General features: G+C 48.2%; 1 protein-coding gene across 1 annotated transcript; it reads right to left on the bottom strand.

The window, feature by feature from the left end:
• Nucleotides 1-18,191: 18,191 nt before the first annotated feature.
• On the bottom strand, nucleotides 18,192-25,984 carry CASP9 (caspase 9). Its single transcript, XM_075520220.1, has 10 exons — nucleotides 25,795-25,984; nucleotides 24,631-24,850; nucleotides 24,023-24,103; nucleotides 23,780-23,811; nucleotides 22,662-22,838; nucleotides 21,823-21,912; nucleotides 20,962-21,109; nucleotides 20,237-20,416; nucleotides 19,934-20,043; nucleotides 18,192-18,754 (listed from the first exon to the last, which is right to left on the bottom strand). The coding sequence occupies exons 1-10, from the start codon at nucleotides 25,924-25,926 to the stop codon at nucleotides 18,662-18,664; spliced, it is 1,263 nt and encodes a 420-aa protein (XP_075376335.1). The 5' UTR covers nucleotides 25,927-25,984; the 3' UTR covers nucleotides 18,192-18,661.
• Nucleotides 25,985-25,990: the final 6 nt, after the last annotated feature.

The raw sequence follows: 25,990 nt of genomic DNA, 5'->3' as shown, positions 1-25,990 counted from the left end.
GTCTTAGCAGAGCTGTAAAGACGATGCAGGTTGAAAAAAAACATTCTTTACACCTTGGAATAACTTTTAGGTTAGCTTTACAGGACTATGCAAAGACCTTAGGAAAGTCCTTATGGTGTTGCCTAAGAAGGTAAGAGTGTTAAAGCTCTCGGAGCTTGTGAAAGATGACAGCTAGCAACTCAGGATTCCACTGATGCCCTGTTAGGTCTGAGGTTAAAACCGAGTGAGGTCTTGGTCAACTGTATGAAGGTTTAGTGACTTCCTTACTAAGAACTCACTGAAAGCGCAGTTTGACCATAGTGTAGTCTATCAGGAGCTGGTGGAAGGCCAGGACTTACGTAAAGTTGATAAGGGGGATTCAGACTGGAACATGGAATGTCTAAGCAAGAATTAGTGTCCTTGGGAGCGAAACACATGCTGCAGAAGTAAGTCAGCTAAAGAGGATTTTTAAGGAACCATCTGAAACAACTCGTAGAAGTGTGATAAGAAGCACCCTCACATGACCTGTCCTCACTGGAATACTAAAAGGCACACCCCTCGAGCTGGAGACCCAGGCCCAAGCAGAGCCCCCTCACCTTTGAGCGTGCACAGAATATTAAAATAGCACTGTAGCTTTAAGGTGAAAAAGCAAACCGTAGACCAACAGAAAACTGCTTTGTGTCTGTCCTGGTTTCAGCTGAGACAGAGTTAATTTTCTTCGTAGCGGCTGGTATGGGGCTATGTTTTGGATTTGTGCTGAAGACAGTGTTGATAATACAGAGATGTTTTAGTTGTTGCTGCACTGGTCAAGGTCTTTTCAGCTTCCCGTGCTCTGCCAGGTGCAGAAGAAGCTGGGAGGGGACACAGCCAGGAGAGTTGATCCAAACTGACCAAAGGGCTATTCCATACCACATGACATCATGCTCAGTATATAAAGCTGGGGAAGAAGAAGGAAGGGGGGACATTTGGAGTGATGGCGTTTGTCTTCCCAAGTAACCGTTACGCGTGCTGGAGCCCTGCTGTCCTGGAGATGGCTGAGCACCTGCCTGCCCATGGGAAGTAGTGAATTAATTCCTTACTTTGCTTTGCTTGTGTGCGTGGCTTTTGCTTTACCTATTAAACTGTCTTTATCTCAACCTTCAAGTTTTCTTACTTTTGCTCTTCCGATTCTCTCCCCCATCCCACCGAGGGGGAGTGAGCGAGCGACTGCGTGGTGCTTAGTTGCCGGCTGGGGCTAAACCACGACAGTGTCATTACTTATGCATATGTATCACCAGACTGTATAAATACTGTACCTGCAGGACCAAACTTTGTGCTAGCTTTGTGGAGCTGCCACCTAGCACCCATCTCTGCATAGACAGGAAAGAAAAAGCCTCTGCCGTGGGTGTATAGCGGTGTCTCGCACACCGGGTAAATGACCTCACCCTTGTGGGATAACAGTAGTACAGTGGTTTAAAAAAAAAAAAAAAAGATAGTGTACTCAGTCAGTAGAAGAGAACGAGGTCTTTGTAGACTTCAGGAACTTACCTGAAGTTAATGAAAGAGGTCTTTTGCTCCTTATAGACAATGTAATGGTTAAAGAACCGGTGTCTGTCTTACCTGAAGACTAAATAAAAGACAGAAGAACTCTAATAACTAACTAATTAAAAATACAGGTGGTTCTACTTGTGGTTTTTTTAAAAGTATAGGAATTTTTTTTTTTTTTTAGAACTTGGGTGAATTCCAAGAATGGGAACTAAACAAAGTGACAAAAGTTCAGGTAGTTCTGGACCCGAGTGAAACTCAAGGTAAAACAAAGTACTTTTAGACTCGGCTCAAAGCGCTTTCAAACCGTGTCTGAAAAAAAATAACAAGGTCTGTCTCGAGAACCTCTTTTGGTCTTGTGATCTGAAACAGAAACAAAGATCTTGGGAAGAGAAGACACAGCAAGGAATAGTCACGTAATGTAAGCACGACATAACTAAAAGCTTACTAGGGTTTGCTAATGGTATGGATCAAAGTAGTGGTCTTAAGAACTGAATGTGGGCTAAAGTTCTAAGTTCTGTGTACGTACTAAACCTGCTTTAAGTGCCACTTTTTTGGTACAAGTTGTTATTTTTATGTCCTGTAGGTTCCCAAGAACTTGTACTTGTCTCACTTCCTAGTGACCTTAGAAGTTTTTGTCTTCCTAGGAAGGTAAAATGAGCTCCTAAACACTTCTGTAGACATTTCGTAAGAAGTGTTTAGGAAAGTGAAAAGAAGCGTTTAGGGTGGTCTTAAAAGGTTTTTGGTTCTGAATCTGGAAACCAACTTTAAGACCTTTAGACATTCCTAAGTTATTGGTTCTTAAGGTGGTTGTAAACTAAGAACCTTGGCTCTTAGTGTATGACCACCTTAAGTTGAAGATGTCTTCCAAACTTCTTGGTAAAAGGTCCTAAAGGGACCTGATAACTTAAGTTGACATTTAATACCAAATAAAACACTTCACTGTTCTTTACTAACTCCCTTAAGTGGCTTACACATCCTTACTTCCTCACTTCAGAGTTTAACCAAGACCTTTAACCAACTCAGTTAAAGGATCTGGATGCAGAAGTTCCTAACTTCTGAAAGGTCCCAAGTAATTTTTACTGTTATGACATGTTGAAACATCTTAGTAAGGAACGTAACTTCTGAGTAGACCTCCTGCCTTTTGACCGTAAGAAAAGTAAAACCTTTCCATGGTCCTCGGTACAAGTTCTTAGTGATAGTGAGTACGAAAGACACGTTCCTGAGTTCTTAAACTTGTAAGAAACCATAACAAGATCCTTTATGTAAGACATTAAAGTTCTTCTAGCTTCTTCAGGTTCAGTACAGAAGACTGATTAGCAATTACCTAAGTATTTGTCATTATTAAAGTTCCTACCCATCAAAAAGTTGATCAAAGCTTTTCCAGAAACTAAAGTTCTTCCAGGTTCTTCAGGTTCAGTACAGAAGACAGAACCTAGAAGTTGTTCTTACGGCTCTCAAGTTCCTACCCATCAACAAGTTGATCAAAGCCCTTCTAGACCCAAAAGCAACTTCTAGGTTCTGTCTTCTGTCTGAAAGGTTCCTAACAATCCAACCAGCTGATCCCAGTTCTTCTAGGTTCTTCAGGTTCAGTACAGAAGAGCAACTGAAAGGTTCCTCAGGTTAACTTCTGAAAGGTTTAGTCTTTCAGTTCCTGAAAGAAACACTACAAATCTGGTGTAATGACATATCTCAAATACAATAAAGGGAACATAAAGTTCTTTAGGTAAAGAACTTCTGAAACTTTCTTTACAAAACTTAACGGAGTTTGGAGGGTTCTTACAGTGAACCGATGAACTCTAAGGCAAACTGACTGTAAAATCCTATCTTGTCAACAGTTCACTCATAACAAGGTCTTTAGTAAGACAGCTGTTTAGACTCAGGTCCTAAGATGGTTGTAGTAGTACAAACCAAAAATTTTAGTGAGTATTAGGCTTTGTTTGAGAGGTAGGAACTTGTTTGAAAGGTAATAGGAACCTAAGGTTTTGGGTTTTAGTCAAATAGGACTCAAGCACAAACTAGTATCTTGGTAGAGGTATTTTTCAAGTTAGTACCTAAACAACTAGGCTTTACCACAAGTCCTTACCCTTCATGAGTTAGAGGGTTTTGGTACTAAGTAATTACTTGGACTGCAGTTACTTCCTAAAAAAGTCCTGAACAGAGGACTTTCCTTCTCATAACTGTGAGAGGGAGAGTTCTTAAAGCTCTCTAAGACCTTGTCTTGGGTGTCCTTTGAGGAAGACCTGAGGCCTAGAGACAGGTCAAAAACTCCTACGTTTAGAGTTATACAGTTTGTCTTTTAGGAAGACCATAACAGGACTGAGGACTGTAGGCTAAGACTTATAATACCTACCTTTTAAAACCTTAAGTTCCTAAAAAAGTCTTAGACTATGGACTGTAAAGAACCTATTGGTTTTAAGTCCTTAGGTTCTGTTGTTAACAAGGCTAAGCTAGGAAACTTTTAAAGAAGACAGCTGTTCAGGTCCTTAGGAACTTACTTACTAACCAAAACTAAGTCCTTGGAGAAGGACAAACTGTTACTGTTAAGAACTTCTTATGACCTGTAGAAACCTTTCACTAAAAGTTTGTTCTTCTCCAAGTACTCCTCAAGGACTTAGGAACTTACCAACCAAAACTAAGGACCTAAACAGCTGTCTTCTTTAAAAGTTTCCTAGCTTAGCCTTGTGTTAAAAAGTTTGACTTCACTTTTTAAAGAACTTTGTCTTGTCTTACTGTTACAAACTTCTTATGAACTCTAGAAACCTCTTAATGAAGTTCTTAAAATAATAAAACAATCTTTTAACCGATTTATGCGTTCAGATTTTTGTTAGATAGAACGCTAGCCTTGTTAGGCTATTACCTTTGTTATTAAGTGCTGGTAACAACAGACAAACCAAACCTTTTACTTTGTTAGGAACATTACCTTACCTCATTAAAACCTTTTAGGTCAGAGGTTTATTAAACTCACACTAGGGCAAACTTTATTAAAAGGTTGGTAAGTCACAACAAATCTAAATCTGCTGTACAGATTTAGGAGTTCCACAGCTCAGGTGTAACGTTTAGTAAGAAGAGTTAGGTTCTGGGGTCAGAACCAACTAGGTTCTTAACTGGCCTTAGAGTTCCTAGCGTTATTAACCTAGGTATAAAAAGGTCTTCATTCATAACGGGGGTTTAATAAAAAGGGCAACGATTGCTTTTCAACTCCGAACTATCTCCACAGGTCTCAAACAAAAAATAACTGGGTTTAGGTTTTGACTGTTTCACAAAGAATCAATAAACTTTTGGGACTTTCTAGTAAGGTTATGAAAGACAAACTGTTCTAAAAATCTGTTTATTATTACTTGTTGAGATTGGTAATTGAGTCGGACTTTTTAAAACTCAAACCTTTTTAGAACTCAGTAGAGGTAGCTATTTAAAATGTCAACCTAAAGTCCTATTGTGCAGCTGAATTTTTTAAAAGAATGCTAAATGTAGTAGGTACCTAGAGTTTATTAAGTTTAACACCAACTCCATTAAGTTATGTTACCTTTAGGGGACTTGATTTTTTTAGAGATCAAGTACTTTTAAAGTCTTGGATTGTAATAAAGACATATTCCGCGTTCTTCAGTAACTTACAGTTGTTCTATGACCTCTATTTACTGTTCTTAGAGTTTAAAATCTGAAATCAAACAATAGTCTTAGTTGTGAACTCCATAACCCTAGATACTTAGTTCAATCTTTATTTCTTAACAAGACCTAAGTTTACTGTCTTTGAGGTCATAAGTAGAGTTCTTATCAATCTTTATAGTGTTCCTGAGCAACTAATAACCAACTCTAATAACTCTAACTTAGACTAGAGTTTTAGACTAATAAAGAACATAGTAACTAGTCTTAAGTTTACCCTAATAAAGGAGGTCTTATTAGTTGCTTTAGAACACTATAAATTTCTAAGTACCTAGTCTTACTAAGAACTTGAGCTAATAGGTTTTTTATTATGATAAAAAGAGTTTAGTAATAAATGTAAGGTGCCTAGTCTTAAACGAGTGAAGCAACTTTTAAAAATAACATTTCATTTTTAAACTCTAGACTTAAATACTTTAACGCAGTATCTTCAAATTTAATTATTAAACAACTATTACTAGAGTTAAACTTCTTTAAATAGAGTTCTTAAGCTATTATTTATTTATTATTACTAACCTAAACTCTTATTTTTTTATTTTTACTAATACTTTTTAGTACTAAACAACTCTAGGGAGTTTAATAAACCTCTTCATAATCCTAACTCAAGGTAAACCCCGATTAACAGGGATTTTAATATAGTTGGTAAAAAGTCTATTAAGCAAAGTACCTAAAGACTTACTTACCTAAAAAAATTAAACAACTATTAAAAACTTGGGTTTGAGTCTAATTACTAGATTATTAGGTTAAAGACTAAGAGGTTTTTTGAGTCTATTAATAGTTGTTAGGCAACTATTAATATATGTATTAATAAACAACTAATAAGTATTTAAACTGTTATTAATAAACAGATGACCTTAGATAGAGGTAGAGTTTATTACTAAATAAAAAAATGGTTTATTTAGCCTTTTAAGTTAAAGATAGATGAACTCTACGCTGTTATTTCAAAATTAAGGTAAATTTACTATTAAAGGTATTTAAACTTAACTAAGTAGTTATCTAAATAAACATATTTGTGGTTCTGACCTAAGTTAGTTAAGAACTTTTAGATGAGGTAATGTTTTGCTTAATAGCTTAAACTAAACTGTAAACTTCAAGTATTTTTGAGGGTGATTAGGAAGTTAAAAAGTTTTAAAGTCTAAACTTGATCTACCTCAACAATATTATTTTTAATAATCACCACAGATACAGTGTAAGTTAGAGTGATAAACTCTATTAAACTTAAACCTTTTAAACTTTAATTTAAAAAATCAAGTTTATAGTTAAACTAAATTATTAGATGAACCTTAGGTTCAAGTTAGATAACTTGAAGTTAAACTAAGAATGTAACTCTAGGTTAAGTTTATTTTGAGGATTTTACGTTTAGTTTAAAAAGTTTAATACTTAGTTTAAGGTAAGGTAAAATAGTTTAATCTCTACAGTTTAAAACTTTATCAAACTCATTTGAACTTACGTTTTATAGCTAAAACTTTAAAAATATGTAGTCTAACTCAACATTTAAGTTGAGGTTAAACTATACTTAGCGTTTATATCATATATAATGTTAGGTTAAACCTTAAACTGTAACCTCAACTTTAAGGTAAACTATATATAAGGTTATTAACCTTTATAAAGTCCAAACATCACCTTTAGGTTTAAGTTTTCACTTTAATCTCAAAGTTTTCACTCTAAAGTTGAGGTTACAGTTTAAAGTCAAACCTCAGCTAATAATGTTTATCACACTTTAAACTCTAAATAAGTTTATACCTCACCTTTAGACTCAGTTTACCTTTAACCAAATTTTAAGATAAACTTTTTAGCAAACTTTACGGTTTACAAATAATGTGTTACTTTATTTAGATTACATAAAGTCTGAGTTATTTAAAATGTATTAACTTTAACCAATCTTACCTCTAAATAAGCGTATATAACTCAAAACTTATATAAAGGAGAGTTTACCTTTAAACCTATAAAAACTGTATTTAACAGTTTAACAGAGTGAGCATTCCACCTTAGATACTTAAACTCTAACTTAGAGTTTATATAAAAATAAACTTAAGGCAAACTGAGACTTTATCTTTTTAGCAAAGTAACAAGTTATATAGGATTGTAAAGTAATACTTGAAACTTTATAGAAAACTCTAAACCTCTACAAAAAAAAATTTTACTTAAACCTTTTACCTTTAACTTATTAAATTTCAAGTAAATTTATTCAAAACTGAAACTTTATTCAACTTTCAAGTTTAACCACATAAACCTAATGCATTACGTTTAGGTTTAACCTAACTCTTTAAACTTTATTGAGCTCCATTACAGTTAAAATCTAAACTTAAACTTTAGAGTCCTGTTTAGGATTACACTCTAAAGCTTACTCTTATTTTTAGGTAAATAAAGTTTGAGGTAAAAATATTATCTTCTATTGCTTTAAAACTGTAAATGCTAAACATTTAAGGTAACCTTTAAGGTAAGGTTTATAGTTTTAAACGTTTGAGTTAAAGTTCAAGTTGAACTCAAACTGTCCTTTTATATAATGTAAGGGTAACCCTTAAAAATATTTTTACTGTCCTTAAACTGATAAACTCTATCACAGAAACTGTACACCTACTTTAAATAAGCGTGATAGTTTAAAGGCAATGGTTACCTTTAAAACTTTTATATAACTTACCTTAAACTCTAAGTAAGTGTGATAGTTTAAACATCTAAATAAATACAAAGGAAAGGTAAACTTTAGCAAACTTTACTTTAGGTTTAAGTTGGATAAAAACGGTAAACGTTTTTCTCTACCTTGTTCAAGCTTTAAAGGTTTTCTACAAGTATTACCCTTTTTAGGTAGGGTTACATAAACTCTATAATCAGGTAAAAAGTTTTAAAGTTTAGTTTAACCTTAACAGTTTAGTTTAACCATTTTAAGGTTAAACCTTAAAGGTAAAGTTTTATATACACTCAATTACCATTTGAAAAAAAGGTATATTCAAAATTTAACCTAAAACCTTTGTAAGGTTTAGGCTTCTACCTTTAATTAACAGGTTTGAGAAACTTGGAGTTTATTTTGTATTGCCTAAACTTTAAACCTAAACAGTTAAGTGTAAGGGTACCTTTATGAACTTAAAGGTGAAGCAAAATAAAGCCATACAAAATACTATAGTTTAAGTAACCTTTAGCTTTGATGAAAATTTTAAGTAAATACCCTTTAAAGTTTACAATTTGATAAAAAGTTTGAAACTTCAAATGTTAATAACTGATAAACTATAATCAAACGTTTACACTTTATCATAAACATTTAATCCTACAGTTTAAAGGAACGGTTTGTTTAAAAAATTTAGGTTTGATAAAGGTTAAACTGTTTAACTTTGTAAAAAGTAACATTTAAGCTTTGCCCTGAAGTTTAAAGTGTGATTGATATTTAACAGTAACACTGTAAACTTTACAGTTACAGTTTTGAAACCTAATAACTTTGATAAAAAGTTGAAACATTATTAACATTTCAAATGGTAAAAATTTTTACCTTCTCTTTGTGTTGCTTTGTTTTTAAGGATTATAAACGTTTAAAACTAATAACTTGAATGTTTATTCAAATGTAAAACTTGTTACATTCTTACAGTCTTAAAGCATTAAAAAAAAAGTTACAGGTTTGTCCTGGTTTCGGCTGGGATAGAGTTAATTTTCTTTCTAGTAGCCGGTATAGTGCTGTGCTTTGGATTTTAGTATAAGAATAATATTGATAACACGCTGATGCTAAGCGGTGTTTACACTGGTCCAGGATTCTTCCCCCCCTTCAGCTCCCCATGCTCTGCCAGCTGCCCAAGAAATGGGAGGGGGCACAGCCAGGAGAGTTGATCCAAACTGGCCCAAGGGCTATTCCATACCGTATGATGTCATGCCCAGTATATAAACTGGGGGGAGTTGGCCGGGGAGTAGCGATCATTGCTCGGGGACTGGCTGGGCGTCGGTCGGCGGGTGGTGAGCGGTTGTAATTTTTTTTTATGTATATTTTCCTTTTTTTTCCCCTCCCTTGGGTTTTATTCCTCTCTCTCTCTCTCATTGTTTTTTTTTCCCTCTCATTATAATTCATTATTATTATTACTATTATTTTGTTCCAATTATTAAACTGTTATTATCTCAACCCACGAGTTTTCTTACTTTTGCTCTTTCGATTCTCTCCCCCATCCCACCGGGGACGGGGAGTGAGCGAGCGGCTGCGTGGTGCTTGGCTGCCGGCTGGGGCTAAACCACGACAAGGTTTAAACCTGTAACTTTAAAGTTAAAACTTTTTTGTTATTAGGTTTTATTACAGTTTACCCTTTTTAAGTTTTAGGTTAAACTTGGTTTTAACTTTATCAAAGTGTAACGTGTAGTTTTAGGTTGATAAACACTTAAAGGTAACCTTTTTAGGTTAATAAAGTATGATTACGGATTATCAAACTTCTAAAGGTAAAAAACTTTAAGTTTAAACTTTTATTGTGTCTAACAGTTTAAAGTTTTACCTTTTGTCTTGCTTTATCACACATTTTAAGTTTAAACTTTAGGTTTTAAACTTTAAACTGTAAACTTCTTTAAATCTTAACATTGATACCTTTAACATTGATACCTTTAAAAATAACATTGATACCTTTAAAATTATTTAATTTTAAATTAACATTGATACCTTTAAAAATAAGTTTACAATTAAGTAAAGGTATCAAGTTTACAATTTAATGTTACAAATAAGTTTACAATTAAGTAAAGTTTACAATTAAGTTTACAATTAAGTAAAGGTATCAATTAACATTGATACCTTTAAAAATAAGTTTAAATTTTGGTAACACTGACAACAATCTTTATTATAAAGTTAGACTGAAACATTTTAAAAGTTTAACTAAACTTTACACTTTTAGGGGTAAATTTTACAGTTAAAACCTAACCTTTAATCAGTTAAACCAAATTTTAAAGTGTACTTTAACTTTAAATGTTTAAAATACCTTAGGGTAAAGGTAGACTAGGTAGATGAAAACTTTTTTATTTAAAAAGTTTTACAAAAAACTTTTATATTTGTTATTACAATCTAGTAAAGGTATATAAAAATATTTTCAATGTGCAAATAAACTTTAAAACCAAAAGTTTTAGTTACCAATGACTTCTATCTAACTAGCTTATTATAGCTTAATGAAGTTAAATCTAGGTTTATTTTACCTTTAGACTCACTTTAACCTTAAGTAACGCTTAGTTAAGTATTTTTAACTGATATTTCTAGAGTAAAAGTGTTACTGGCACATAGTATAACACTAATAAGTAACTAGGTTTTTACCTAAAGGTAAGTAGACAACATTTACCCTAACTAACATGTACCCTGACTAAATAATAAGTGTAATAATAAGTGTAAGCTGCGCCTCAACAAAACCTGCCCCTACCCCAGCAATTAAAACCCCACCAGCCATCTCTGCCCCCTCCCCAGCACCCTGGCCCCAGACACCCACGGTGCTTGGTGGAGCCTCTCCTCCCTCCACCACCTTAAGGGGCACCAAAGCTTCAGGCACAGAAGTTACCCACAAGAAGAGGAGCTCAGAGGCACTCTGCACCCCCAGTAAAGGGCCTGTCCCACAGGACAGGAGGTCTCCACTGTCCAAGTCCAAAAGCCCCAGCTCTCGCCACCCAAGACCACCCCCCAGGGTGGGAAAAGGGCTCAGCCCTGCAGCGCGTTGCCCACCATCAGCAGAGTGTCCATGGCCAGGGACAGAGCGGGTGGCAGAAAAACCAGAGGCCAGGGCAGCAGAGCTGGGACACCCCACCCTCCAGGGACCGTGTCCCTGACCCCAGCCAGGGCTGCACCACAGCTGGGCACCCAGGCTGATGGGAACATGGGGGAACACCACCCACCCCCCCACAGCAAAGAGCCAGGCTGCTAGGGCCCGCATGACAAAGAACCCCTGGCAAGAGGAAGATTCCCCCCCACCAAAGAGTACCCCAGCCCCCCAGAACAGAGGAACAGGACCCACACCACGGTGCCATCAAGTTCTCCCTGTCCCCTGCAGCTCCACTGGTCTCTCACAGCCGTCATCCGCACAGGCACAGCCATTTCCCCCCCCACACCCCCCATGTCAGCACCCACTGTGCCCAGGACAGCCCCGCTCTGCACAAAAACCACAAAAAAACCCCCCCAAAACCCACAAACCTAAACTAAACTACAGCCATGGCTGCCATACCAAACCGTAAACACCACAATCCAAACCAACCACCTCAGAAAAAAAGGAAAAAAACCCCAAAGCCCTGCTCCCCCCCACACACACACTCTCACCCCCAACTTCCCAGGCACAGCAGGCACTGGCAGCAGCTGAGAGCAACCCCGAGCCCTGTGGCCATGGGTCCCCACCCTGCAGGACATTGAGCTCAGGACCACCCTGGGAGACAAGGACAACCCCCCCCCCCCCGGGCCAGCACTCACCAGGCAAGGGACAGAATAGTGCTCCAGGGCAGGACAAGGCTCAGCCACCAGCAGAAAGAGAGAGCGAGAAGGGAACAGGCTGGGAGTCGCTGCACCGGGGCATCCTGCGAGCCCCCAACACCCCCCGTGCCTGCTGGCCCTTCTTCCCTGGGCTAAGCCCCAACCCCACACCCCCTTGGGACAGAGGGGAAAGGGGCAGGGGTTGGACAAGGAGGAGGAGGAGATGGAGAAGATTTAACCCTACAAAAAAAAAAAAAAAAACACCACAGGCACCCAGGGCCATGCCATTCTCTCCCCCTTCTCCCTGTCCTTCTCTTCCCAAACCCAGCTGGGGGCAATGGCCTGGGGAGCAGCGGCAGGGGGGGGGAGAACCTGGAAATCAAACCCCAAGGCCATCCACCCAGGAGGTGCGAGCAGGTAAAACTGGGGGGAGGAAAGGGGAAATGGAGAAAAAGGATTAAAAAAAAAAAAGGGGGGGGGGCAGGAAATGGGCATTAAGAAGGGAAACAGAGGACAGACAACATGGGAAGCCTGTGGGTTTCCCCTCAGAAAGAAGGAATACAAGGAAGACGACAAGCGCAGGGCCGGAAGAGAAAAAAAAACAAGGCAGAGGAATACAGGAACCACTATAGGACAAGGCAGGGGAGAGGGGAAGGGCAAAAATGCAAGGGGCAGAGAGGAAAAATGGGGGAGAAACAACAAAAAGACAGGAGAGGGGAAGAGGGCAAGACAAAAAAGACAAGGGAGGAGTGGAAGGGGGGAAGAGGAAAAAGACACTAGGTGGGAAACAGGGACTAGGGGAAAGGGAAGAAGACAAGGGGGGAGCAAGGAAAGAGGGGAAGAAGAAAAACACCAGGGGCAAGATGAAAATGGAGAGGGGCAAGGGGAACTAGAAGAGAAAACAGGCAGAGAGGAAGGAGAAAGATAGGGAAGCGGAAAAAAACAAAGCAGGGGGACACCAAGAGGACGATGGGGGACAGACAGGAAGAAGAGACTTAGGGGGAAAAGAGATATTTCAACAAAAGCAGATATTTTTAAAAAGCAGAGCTAGAAGAAGGCAGCAGAAGATAGGGGGATCCCCACAAAGACCAGGGCAGGGGGAAACAACACCAGGAGAAAGGGAAGAAGGAGGAAGATAGCAGAGAAGAGGCAGGAGGAAGACAACAGGAGGAACAGCAGGAAAAACAGTGGGAGGAAGGCAGGAGGACAGACACTAGGAGAGGAGGAAAAATAGGTCCAGGATGGGGGGGCATAGGGCCACCCACCCCAGGGGCCACCAGCCACCCACCCCAGGGGCCGCCAAGCTCTCGTCCCCCACCTTGGCACGCTCAGGGCTGCTGAAGCCACAGCCAGACCCAGCCCTGGCCACCACCAGCCACCGCACCCCAGCTATGGGGACACCCCCACCCCAGCCCCTCGCCCGCTGGTGCCCACTGTGCCCAGGAGAGCCCCACTCAACCACTACAGAAACAAAACCAAACCCAAAATGAAATTGCTGCAGCACCAAACCATAAACACCACAAACTACAACAACAACCTCAGAGAAAAGGAACCCCCCCCCCAAAGCCCAGGCACACCCTCACACTCCCCCCCCCAAGCACGCACGCACACACACACACGCTGGCCCGGGCACGGAGGGTGCTGGAGGTGGCTGAGAGCAGACAAGGGACCGGGGACTCGCTCCCAGCTGGGGACTGGTGCTCCCACCCCAGAGCCCCCCCCCAGGGACCTGAGGACCCTCTCCAGGTAACAAGAGCTCAGGGACACCCCAGGAAACAGGGACCGACCCCCCAGGCCTGCACTCACCAGGCAAGGGACAGCCGCTCCGGGCCAAGGATGGGGCGATGCTCCAGGGCAGGACGAGGCTCAGCCACCGGCAGGAGAGAAGGGAACAGGCTGTGAGTCACTGCGCCGGGGCATCTGTTGCCCCCACACAGCCCAAGCCAGCCACCCACCAGCCCCCTAAATCACCCACCAGCCCCCCAACCCAGCCAGCCCCGGGGTGCCTGGTGCCCACCAGCCCTTCCCTGGGCTGAGCCCCAACATCCCAAACCCCCAGGACAGAGGGGAAAGAGGGGGATGTGGGGGAGATTTAACTAGAAAATACCAGGACCCACAAGGCCACAAAAGTCAGGGGGGTTTTCCCCCTTTTCTCTCTTTTTTTTTTTTTTTTTTTTTTTTTTACCCAAACCCAACTAGAGGACATGGGCTGGGGGGCAGGAACAGGGAGAACCTGGGGGGAAGGGGAAAAAAACCCAAAAGCATCAACCTGCGGCAGGGAGGAGGTAAAGCAGGGGGGAAGGAAGGAGAAACAGAGCTAAGGATAAAAAGGCAGGGGGGACAAGCAAGAATAAGGGAAAGACAGGGCACAGAGAAGAGGAAACAAGGACAGGGGAAGGAGGATGAGAATTGAGAGAGACCGGAGAAAGACAGGGGAGCTAAAAGAGAAAAAAAAGAGAGAGGAGAAGGAAGAAGATAAGGGACAGGACAAAGACAAAACAGGGGGGCACCTGGAGAAAGGGAAGAAGGAGGAGAAAGACAGTGGAGATCAGGGAGGTGGCAAATGGGCGCAGGAGGCAAATGGGAGAGTGGGGGGGAAAGTGGGAGGGAGAGGACACTTGGGGGGTGCAAAAAAAAAAAAAACAACCAACGGTGGGGGGAAGGAGGAAGGCAGGGAGGCCGGAGGAAGGCAAAGAGGGGAACTACAGGGGGAATGCACTTGGAGAGGAGGAAAAAATGCTCAGGTCAGCGGGGCAAAGGGCCACCCACAACAGGAGCACCGAGCTCTCGTCCCCAACCTTGGCATGTTCAGGGCTGCTGTGGCCACAGCCAGACCTGGTCCTGGCCACAACCGGCCACTGCACCCCAGCTATAGGGACACCCCCACCCCAGCCAACGGGGACAAGCCCCCAGCCCCTCGCCCACCGGCGCCTGCTGTGCCTGGGAGAGCCCCACTCAACCACAACAGAAAAGAAAAAAACCAAAGTAAAACGGTTGCAGCACCAAACCATAAACACAACAAACTAAAACAACAACCTCAGAGGAAAGGAAAAATCCCCCAAAGCTCAGGCATGCCCCCATGCTCACCCCCACCCTCCCCACACGCACACACAGGCCCCAGGCTGGCCCGGGCACAGCGGGCACCGGAGGCGGCCAAGAACAGACAAGGGACCAGAGACCCTCTCCAGGGAATGAGACTCGGGGACGCCCTGGGAAACAGCGACAACCCCCCTCCAACACTCACCAGACACCACGCAGCACCCCAGTGCCGATGGGACGGAGGTCAGGGGCGAGCACGACCCCGGCAGCTGCGGCCACGGCCACGGCTGACAGCGTCACTCCACATCCAGGGCTCTGCTCAGGCACAGCCGGCACTGCAAGATGGGGAGGAACAGTGGAGCCCGTGGGGGTAATCCCAAAAGGGCATCCCTCATCCCTCCCTGAGCCCCCACCGCCCTCTGGCCCCAACACGCACCCCCGTACCTGTGCTGCCGGAGCGGTCCCGCTCTGCCAATGGACACCTCTGACCTCCACCACGGATGCCCTGGCGAGTGACCGGCCACCACGCTCCGTGCCATGGAAAGAATGTAAGGGACAAGACTGTGAGCCATCTCTGCCCAAAAACACCCACCAGCCCCCTGTGACCCCACCCCAGCTGGGGTGTCCATGGGATGCCTCAGCCAGCACTGCTCCCACGGTGGGAGAACTGGGGAAAAAACCAAGGGAGAAAAGTGCAGGGTCACCTTTCCCGAGGGAGAATGGGTGCAGGGGAGAAGGGATCCAGGCCAGAATCACCTATACACCCAGGTGCTCTGTGCACAAGGAGTCAGGACAGGAAAGGGAGCACCAGCACCCCACAGCCTGGGGTGACGGGGAAGGGGACCGCTGTGGAACTGAGCTCTCGCAAATTCTCTGGGCATGGCCAGGCCATCACAGTCACACACCAGCTCCTGCTGGACCCCCCAGCCTCCACCCCGGCCTTGGGCTGCAGGGTCACGGTGCCCAGCCCGGGGCCAGGGCCAGCTCCAGCACCAGGCCAGCACCCCCTGGCCCCAGGGGGCTCGGGGCAGCCCTGGCTCCCTCTGGCAGAAGTGGCCGCACCTCCCCGGGCACTCACCCCCAGCCCTGTGCAGGCACGGGGCCCTCGCCACCGCCCTGGGGTGCCCACGGCCCCCAGGAAAGCTAAAAACAAAGGGAAAAAACCCAAAATTAATGGCTGCAGCTCCAAACCATAAACAAGCTAAAATAACAACTCAAAGCAAAGCAAAAGCCTCCCAAAAAACTCACACACACGCTCCACAGCCGCACACCCCCGGGCTTTCCCAGGTACGGCAGGCACCACCGCATCCAAGCCAATGCCATGGCAGTGGCCGGGACCCCACACCACGCCATGCCGAGGACGAGCACCCAAGGTGGGCCCCCACTGGTAGGGACCCATGGCCGCCCCATGCCGAGCCCCCTGGGAAAGGCGGCACCAGTCCCGTGCCAGCCCCGACCCCGGGCTGCTCCCGGCATCCCGCCACGGCTGTGGCCGGCACCGTGAGCCCTCCTGCCGGGGGGCAGAGAGCTCAGTGCCACAGGGGGGACAGGGGTGCAGGATGGGGATGAAATACACACCCCATCCCACTCTCACCGGTGGTGGATGGGGCTGCAGCCCCTTGGGATCGCTCCTCTGCTGGCTGAGCACCGGCTCTGGGGACAAGGAGAGGACAGAGACCGACGGTACCTCGGATCTGTTTTGTTTCCGCGTTCCTCTCTTCCTGTTTGCTGCATTTCCACCATGTCATCTTAAAAACCAGTTTCCATATACCATGCTTTTGTCCTTTTATATAACACCCATGATTCACTTCTTTTCTTCCCAGCTTTCTCCTCCTTCCATCGCAGGATCTCGTAGCAGGGCAGATCTCCAACCGGATGCTGCAATCGAGTGGTACCTAGAAATGGAGCTTCCCTTACCCCAGCACGGGTGATAGGCAGCGGTGGCTCCCAGCCAAGCCATCCAGCTTCACCACGAAGGATGCACCACTCCGGCTGCAGCGCTGTCAGCAACTTGGGCAGCTCCAGGCCCCGAGTAAAGACCAGCTCCTGCCCTGCTCACCCTGGCCCTGACCCTGCCCTTCCAGCCCCAGCACCACCCTAATTGGCTCAACCTGAGCCCCCTTCCCAATTCCCCCCACCTGGGGCCAGCATTCCCCCCCTGCCCTCCTTCCCCCCCAAGATATCCCACTCCCCACTGACTGCTCCTCACCTCCAGCCATCCCTTCGCCCCCCACTCCCAAGCTCCCATGTTGTGGAGGTGGGGGCCACACATCCCAGACCCCTACACCGGTCGGGGAAGGTCCTGCTCATCCCCTGTTCCCGATTTCTAGGGCAAAGCACAACCTGCCTCCAGGCTGCAGGGCTTTAGTCTCCCAGCGATGTCCCCCTCACCTGGCTTCGCTCCACCAAGCCCCTGCCTCTCACAGCAGCCCCGGCGGGTCCTTTCGCAAAGCAGGGAGTGCAATTCAGGGGCATCCCCCGTGGAGAGAGCCACAGCAGCCCAAAACGGGCCCCTCCGGCCTGGGGCAGCACCCTTCGTGCAGCTCAGCTTTGGGAGCTGATGGGGACAAAGCACGACTAGAGGGACCTCGTGCTCGTCAAGTCACTGAGGGGGGCTTTTCTTTCAACACAGACACTTCAGGTGTGTGGGGGGGACAGCCAGGCACGCACCCCTGTGGGACACTCTTCCCTGAGCAGTAGGGACTGGAAGCAACTGAGTTAACACCCTGTGGGGGGAATGAGCCCCCCCCTCTCACCCTACCTGTAATTGCTTCTTTCAAGTTTTCAGCTTCTTTTGCCATTGCTCAAGCCCCAGCAGCCTTAGAAAAATAGTTAAACCCAAACCCCAGGCTGAGATTCACTCTGCCACCACCACTCCGCTCCCTCAAAGCACCTGAAATGCTCCCAAAAAAAAGGAGTGTGGAAATACCTAGCACCTGCAAAGGCAGATTGGAGAACCACAGGTTCCCTGCCCGCTCGCAAGCATCCCTCACCACCCCGGCAGTGCAGAAGCGAAGGGGCACAGCACCATCTGTGCTTTATGCTTTATTGCGAGAGCATAAGACACCCCACCCAATGAAGACAGGCCGGGCCAGGCAGCCGCACGTGCTGCTCTCGGCCCTGTCCTGGCTCTGCGCAGCGAGCGTGGCAGCGAGCACGGTGGCTCACCAACACTTCCCTTCCCCACCTTCCCCAAGGCAGCTGCGCCTCCTGAGGGCAGCTCCTCAGTTCCCAAGGATGCTTTTTTCCCCCCAAAATCCCACATACATCCAGGTTTCGGACGCAAAACCGTCACCGCAGCAGCTCATCAGGGTGAGTGCTTTACCTCAGCCCTGATACTCAAAGCAATCCTCATCAGTTTCCTGCTGTAACTCCCGTTTAGCGTCCAAACGACTCCTCAAAAGGACACGAGCTGCCTTCTCTGTACACTGGCACAGCCGCATGAGAAACGCCACCAGTAACCACGGGAGGCTAAAAATTTGCATGAGCAAAGTTTTTCTCACTCTTCCCATTTCAGAGAAGCTTTCAGGAGATGCTGAAATGGCATTCACGAGACAGAACAGACGAGGGAATAAAACACAAAAGATTTCTTTCCTTTTTCATTGCGTTTTATTGAAAAAGAGAAATATCAATCGCTAAAATCATTCCATTCCACTTAAGCGCCAGACCTTGATTCCATCCATTGGTTATCCAGGCAGCGAAGGACACAAACATCGCAATCACCAAAAAAAAAATACTCGGAGGCCGAGCGCGGCCATGTCACGGCAAGCTAGAGGCACTCTCCTCCGCAAGCACGGAGGCTCCAGGCTGGCATGTGCCCCGGCAAAGGGCTTTCCTTCACCACCCCTGCTCCATCCCTAACGTTTCCCCTCAGCGCAGCGCCAGTCACTACCTTATCTCCATCTCGCAGCAAGGGCAGCATTCACAGATTGCATTTCTCAAGACAGACATCTCGACAGACAGACAAAAACCGAGAGCACCGATGCCGAGTCACGGCAGGTACGGATTTCATCCAGCCGCAGGGAGGTAACTCTCACGCTTGGCGAGGACCTTGGAGCCTGCCCGTCATTTGCACATGAAGAAGAATTTTTTACGGAGAAAGTTGAAACAGCCCGGGATCTGCTTGTACCTCCCCTTGGCAGACACGGCGTTTGACACCTGAGAACAGAAGGAGAGCAGTTGAGGAGCAGAACGCTTTTCCGACTCACGTGTCGGGGCGCAGCCTCTCGCGGGAAGCACGGTAATAAGGACGGGGAATGGGACCGTGGGACAGAAGAGCGGGCAGGTCTCTGAAAATGAGACATTTTCGCCAGCAAAAACAAAGGGGACCCGAGGAACACAACCTTTCCAGAAACCCTGGCCGTACCAGCCGCTGCCGCCTCCGGCGGGTGCTTCTCCGCGTGAGCCACAACTCCCTCTTTCCCTTCGGGGGTTTACTGAAAAGCAAATTCCCTTTCCACCCATTTTCTTCCAGACACGCCCATCATTTCCCCAAGGTCACTGCCCTTGCACCAAATGCCAGCCGGCAGAGAGAGGGTCTCACGCGACTCCCTTGCAATCAATAGCTGCCGTGCCACCGCATGTTGAAGAAGCACCATGATATCGGGAAAATGACAAACAAAAAAGTAGGCTCCCTCTCCCCTGCCGCCACCACAAAAGACTTTTCTCCTACCCGCGGACAACAGTACAAGCGTCTGCAAGTACCTACGCTGGTCCCCAACTTTGGCAATCTTCTCTAGTCAACAGGGCACGCAAAGGAAAGTGTGTATTAGCCACGCCGGTGCCACGTTCCCGGCACATTGCACCCCTCGCTCGCCAGGACATATGAACGCAAAATCCAGCGTCATCTTCCCGAGGACGAGATACTCCTTGAGACTTTGGTAAGTCACAGGAGCTCCAGAAGACACAAAGCCCCAAGAGAGAGAGCACCTGGGGAGATCTCCAGGCATGAGAGACCCAGCGGGTCTTCCTTAAGAGCGCGATCTGCCCAGACACACGGCAGCACGCTTACGACGGTGCCCCGAGTCCCATCAGCTGGGACTTGTGAGGATGGGACAAGCTCTGCAATTCTTTGGCCGTCTCCTTGGAAAAGGTTAAAGCCTGTATCTTCAGGATGACTTCTCACTAGAGAACCTCGAGGTGATTTTTGGCAGAGGGAGGCCAGACTCTTTCTTCATTGTGAGGCCTCTCCCCAGCACCTCCAATGAGCCGATCCGTCAACCGAATGCTCAATACCATCATTCCTTTTTGAAGCGTAGACCTCCACGCCCTGACCAATCGCAGCGCCGACTATGTCCTTCATCGCGACTACAAAAAGCAGGACGCAAAGACATTTACCCGCAGTAACATGTTCAGCAGGTCTTCTGAACGGGCATATTGCTCCAGCACGCTGTCTAGCATCTCCACGTACCACGAGCCCCTCGACACCTCCCTCCAGGAGACAAAACCTTCAGAGAAAGAATGAGAACGTGACCGCTAAAGCCAGTCTTCTGGTCTTGTCTCGCCAAGTTACCACTGCTCCCTGGGTGCCATCTCCAATGGAGCCGGTCGCCCCGAACCATCCCTGACTTTGGCCGCGAAGCTCCGAATTTTGTGCTACTTCTCCCGTACCCCACCAAGGATTTGCATGGGCTATCTCACCTGGGAAAGTCGAGTAGGAGACCAAGATGTCGCTGGGCGTGGGCAAACTGGCTACGGCATCCGGCTCATCCACGTTACCCGCCGGAGTCTGAAAAGGAGCGGCGTCCGACTCTAAAGAACCTCCAGGAGCTTCATCGCCGGGTGAATCGCAATCCACTACAAAGCCTCGATCTCTTTGTTCTGCAAAAAGCAGCAAGAAGACAATCCCTGAAATTCACCTTACCCAAGCGCTCAACTGTCGTACATCCTCCCTTAAGAAAAGATGAAAAAAAAAAAAAAAAGATTAAAGGCTCTCCAACAAAACAAAGCTTTTCGGCTTTTCAGCTGCACCGGTTGAGTCAGAGCCGTCGGGTGATTCACGTGAACGCCCTCGGTCCGTGCTTCCCCACCGACCTCAGGGCTGGAGACCCGGAGCGGCCAGTCGGCATGCACCACCTGGCCGTGCGCCACGATGACTCCCCTCCTTCCGTCCCGCATCTCCCTACCGTGCAGTAAAACCCTTCCAGCACCGGCGAGTCGGTACCGCCCTCCTACGAGAGGCTCGTGTCTGAGCCCTTAGACTCAGCCCATGCTAGCAGTAAGAATACGTGGCCAATAGTAAGAGAAGACAGCTGGAGAAACAGGTGACGAGCAAGAAAGGAACGAGAAGCCAAAGCCTAACCACATCTCTGAAGCCTGCTTACGCCCAACAGCTGATTCGCTTCAGGAGCTAAAACAAGATTCACCTCCACCGCAGGCCTGGATGAAGAAGAGTTTGGGTTTTCCTCTCAAACTCGGGCAATTTGTCCCATTGAAATAGTTCACAACCTTTTCTATTGGAATGGGTTTTCCATCCGTTCCGTAAATGCCTCCAGGAAACTGCATATGGCTCATCTGCAAGAGGAAAATGCAGGAGCTAGTAACGCAGAAGGTGAGGCCAGTTTCGAGGGAGCCTGTTTTCGATCGGGTGCTTTGGAGCCTAAAGTTCCCAGAACAAATCTCACTTCCTCGTGTTTGTGCAAATGCGTGCCACCACGTCAGGGTGAGGGGACACCTGGGACTCCTTTGCGACACGCTAAAACCCAGCAATCCGACTCCTCTGATTACCCAACTCCTATCCTGCCTCCTCCAGCGACAGGGTTCTTCATCCTCTGGGATGACAGGCACATAATAGACACCATTTTCCTAACAATTGCTCTCCTCTCCTCATCCTTCGAGGCCTCTACCTTGCGATAACTAGGCTTTACTACTAATAGCATCTCCCTGGTCAGAGCTGGAGAAACAGGAAGGCCTAAACAACCACAGTACGAAGGTTAGCGCTACCTCCCTGCGCTCTCTGCCCATCATTCACTTCCAAATTATACGCCCCAACTTCCAAAACCGACAGCACTTGTCCACAGGCCACGCTGGATCAGGCTACACTGGAGAAGCTCCCGTTTTCTTTAACCCAGCTACGAGAGCGTAACTCTTTGCAACGTACGGCCATCCGATCCGTTGCGCCAGACCGTGTCCCTCCCACCCTGCGTGAGACCGCAGCACAGGGCATTAACCCCTTCCCGCGTGGGCAACCTGGCTGACGAGCAAAGGGAGAGAGGCGAGGAACCCACCTGACAACCATGGGAAAGGATCACCACGACGCAGCAGTCCAAGGCTCTGTGGTCCTGCCGTGCCAGCTTCTGCAGCTCCAGAACCATTTCCTACGTAGAAAACGTCACGGTAACACTTTTTCAAATCACATCTCAGCCACAGATTACTGCTGGGCCCTGTTCCTATCAGTCTATCGCAGCCACGCTGCTCACAAGGACGCGGTCGATCTCTTGGCCGCGGGATGATAACGTGCACCGCACGGACAGGCGGCAAAACCCATCAGCAGACAGCAAGTATTTCTGCAGTTCTGCCCTGATTTAACATTGGCTGCTTTAATTACAGAGATTTCTCTCCTCGCCGCGTTCTTTACAACACAGCAACGTCAACCAAAACACGCTTCCGCGTCTCCGCTGAAACGCACCACTGCCGGTTAAGGGCCGGTGGGTGAGCAGAGAACCTTGTTTTACTTTCAGCGCCCGCTCCGGATGACTGAGCTCCCCCCGCCGCTTCGAGTAACAGCTGAGGCCTGTACAGACAGGCAAATCGCACCCCCGGCTGCGCACAACACGGAGGCTGTCGGAGCTGTCACAGACATACAGCCTTGCCAATTTCCCTACAAATCACAACCAGGAATCAACCTTCAGGCAGAAGGGTGAAAACAGGCGAGGTCCTTTCTCCTTCTGCAATTGCAGCCTGACAATAACATAACAGGATGTCAGCGGTTGATTATTTCTTTGTGCGGTGCAGGCCGGGGCTTTCGGCGTGCAGCCGACGCGGGGGTACGTCCCTCAATGCGCTCCCATTGCTTCCGGGGGCTCGCCTCTCGTCCCTTGCGCGAGCTGGACGCGGCCGGCCTCACCTGAGCTTGGAGATCCTGCCGAATCAGGACATCAAAGCGCAAGGCCTTGAAGCGCTTCTCCAGCTTCTCGCAGTCCACGTTGGAGCCGTCTCGAGTCGACAGATCCGAGTCTCTACTGAAGTGGACGTTGTTGAGGATCAGGCAGTGTCCGCACGGGTCCGCTTTCAGCTTGTAAACCTGGCAGGCACACATCGCAATTAAACACCCTCTTCTTCGGAGCGCTCACCGGCTAACCCAGCGGGACGCGACGCCAACGAGGAATGGGAGTCCTTAAAGTAACTTGTTTCACAGCTGTTCCATTTCCCCAGGCCTAGGGATGCAGGAGCATCCGTTCTCCACACACACATTGTTAGCGGCAGCCGGAGAATGCAAAACAACCTGCCATATCGGGGACCATCTTTGCGGAAAACCGGCTGCTTCTTTACCTGCAGCGTCTCCCACGGCCAGCTGAAGTTTCTGGGAGTTTTTTTAGGTATTGGCATCAAACCTCGTCACGAGAGCCCACGCGAGGAGCCAAGAGAACTGGGTACATAAGTGTCCCAGAGACTCAGCTTTACCGTCGACGACGGCACTGCAGGAATTTTACGAGGGCTACCCAAACACCCGCATCCATACAGCTACGAGCCTTGCGCATACACGGCCAAACTATTCGCTCCGCATCAGGAACCCGCAGGCTGACAGAAGGCACCTCCACACACGCACGCTGCCGTATTCACAATACTCGCTTCCCTGCGCGTCTCCCAACGCACCACGGCGTGCTGCACGCGTTCCTTATTGTCTTCCCGGCTTCTGTTTCTCAACGCTGCGATTACAAAGTCTAAACACTGCTTTGCAGACAACACGCGAGGCAGTGCCTTAGGAAATTACCAGTTGCCTTGCTGGAAACTGTTTAAGTGCAACCTTTCGCTCTACGATACGTTGCTTGGGCTACAGCTACTGTAATCCTAAGGAGGAGCTGGCTAATGATTCACCTCCTCCGAGCTTATCAGCCCCATTAGACCAGCGTCAGCCTCGGAGCGAGCGCTCTGAGAACAAGCAGCAAAACCCGGCTGTCCCAGGGCTATTTCCCGGAAGCCTTCGCTGAATAGGGAACGCTTTGGGCCTAACCAAATACTAACCAGATCGCTGTTCCTCTTGTCAACGGCCGAACCTACAACACACAACAGAGACACAGTATTTAGCTCTCTGCGCTCCACGATGAACCATTATACCCATTCCTCCTCCCGGAATTAAGGTCAATCCCGCCCTGTAGCCTGCGACGCGTCGGCAATGCGTACAACTTCCCTCTTCCCACCGCACCACACGCTGGAAACGAGCGTTTGGCACCCTGTCTCTCTGGAACAGCCTGGGACATGGCTTACCCCAGGCTGGAGCGGGAGGCCTTCCAGATCTTTCGCTCTCAGCTTGGACTGGGATGGACAAACGTTCAGGAAAGCTCACAGCTGTAATGACACAGGACAGTCAGGTCCCACCTTCTCCCCTTTCCAAGTTCATGCTACAAGTCACCAAACGGGGGTCCCCAGAAGGACCTGAACCAACAGGTGCCTGTCGCAGTGACCCTGCCACGAGGCTGCGATACGACATCGCACCCGTTTTCCCCTTTTCAGGGTTCAACAGACTACGGTTTCTCCTTACAACCGCACGAGCTGGATCTGCATGCAGATTCAGCAGAGTGCAAGATGGCAAGGACGTGGCAAAATCGCTTTTTGCCAAGGTACCATGGAGGTCACATGCAAAAAGACGGAGAATGAAGCTCCTAACGTCATGGGCACACAGCTGGAGCTTAGAAGCTTCCGCTGCCAGAAAGCGTGCCATTCTCCCACCAGCTCCATGTAGCCACCTCTACGAGCCACGCTCCTGGATAATAAGAAGCAGGACTTCTCAGACTATGCCCCACACCAAGAGGGATGCCAGCTGCCAGCCCCCTGCTGCTCTTTGTCCAGAAAACAACCAGGCCCTTCATACTTACTTTTATTGTGCTTTTCTCCACGTAAGTCCAGCTCAACAGGCCTCAGGTCCACCAGCTGCGACGGCGCCGGCAGGCGTTCGCACTCCTCGATCAGCATGTCCGCGAGGTCACCCTGCCCGGTGTCCCGCAGGATCGAGAGGAAGGTAGGAAAAGCCTGTTTCCCTCGAGTCTCCAGGTCAATGACCAGCTGCCGGGCTTGCTCCCCTCGGCTGCCGGCACTCTGCAGAGGATAAAGCCCAGAACAACGCGTGTTCGCTCCAAGCCAAGGCGCTCTGCCCAGCCAGCCCTTCTGACCGGCACCCAGAGAGGGGAAACGTGGGCATCTGCATCGAGCACATCTACACAAGGCGAACGAGACCGAGACCCAGCAGACACAGTCACACAGGCCCCCAGCAGCCACCCGAACCCCAGCCCCGACCCCGCTCCAACCACGAAGCCCTGCCGCCTCTGCTCAGACAGGCAGCTGCAGCCCCCGTAGGGCTTGGAGGGAGAGGGGACGACCAGGCATTCCCCAGCCTGTCACCGGTGCGTGGGACAAGGCAAGACACCCCCAGGCCTGTCACCAGTAACAGAGAGGGGAAAGGGGGGCCCCTTAAGCCTGTCCTTGGGATGGGAACCCAGGGAGAAACCCCCATGCCTGGCACCAGCTGGGGCAGGGGACAAGAAGGGACAACGAGATGGGGGGGGGGGGGGGGGGGGGGGGTGTCTTACACTTCTTACCCGCAGGGCTTGGGGTGGGAAGGGACAAGGGACACCCTCCAAGCCTGTCACCAGAATGAGGGGGCACGGGGGCCTCCCTTGGGCCTGTCACCGGGGTGAGGGGACACGGGGGCCTCCCTCGGGCCTGAGGGGACACAGGGGCCACCCCCGGACCTCTCACCGGGGCTGAGGGGACACGGGGCCGCCCCCTGGGCCCGTCACCGGGGCTGAGGGGACACGGGGCCGCCCCCTGGGCCCGTCACCGGGGCTGAGGGGACACGGGGCCGCCCCCTGGGCCCGTCACTGGGGCTGAGGGGACAGGGGGCCGCCCCCCAGACCTGTCTCCGGGGCTGAGGGGACACGGGGCCCTCTCTCGGGCCCGTCACCGGGGCTGAGGAGACACGGGGCCGCCCCCCGGGCCCGTCCCCAGACCTGAGGGGGACAGGGAGGCCGCCCCCAGCCCACCTGCAGCTCCTCGACCATGGGCCGGGTGAAGAGGCCGCGGTCCTCCAGCGGGTCCCAGAGCGGCGCCACCCGCAGCGCCGCCACCAGCCGCGCCCGCCCGCGCCGCAGGGCTCGCCGCTGCGCCTCCTCCATGGCGCCGCCGCCGCTCTAGCCGCCCGCCTCGGTGACCGGAAGCGGCGCCGTCTCTATGGTGACG

This window comes from Mycteria americana, chromosome 18, assembly GCF_035582795.1.
Source record: "Mycteria americana isolate JAX WOST 10 ecotype Jacksonville Zoo and Gardens chromosome 18, USCA_MyAme_1.0, whole genome shotgun sequence".
NCBI classification, from domain to species: Eukaryota; Metazoa; Chordata; class Aves; order Ciconiiformes; family Ciconiidae; genus Mycteria; species Mycteria americana.
The sequence above is the reverse complement of the archived record's forward strand: the minus strand, read 5'-3'. Positions and strand labels throughout refer to the sequence as shown.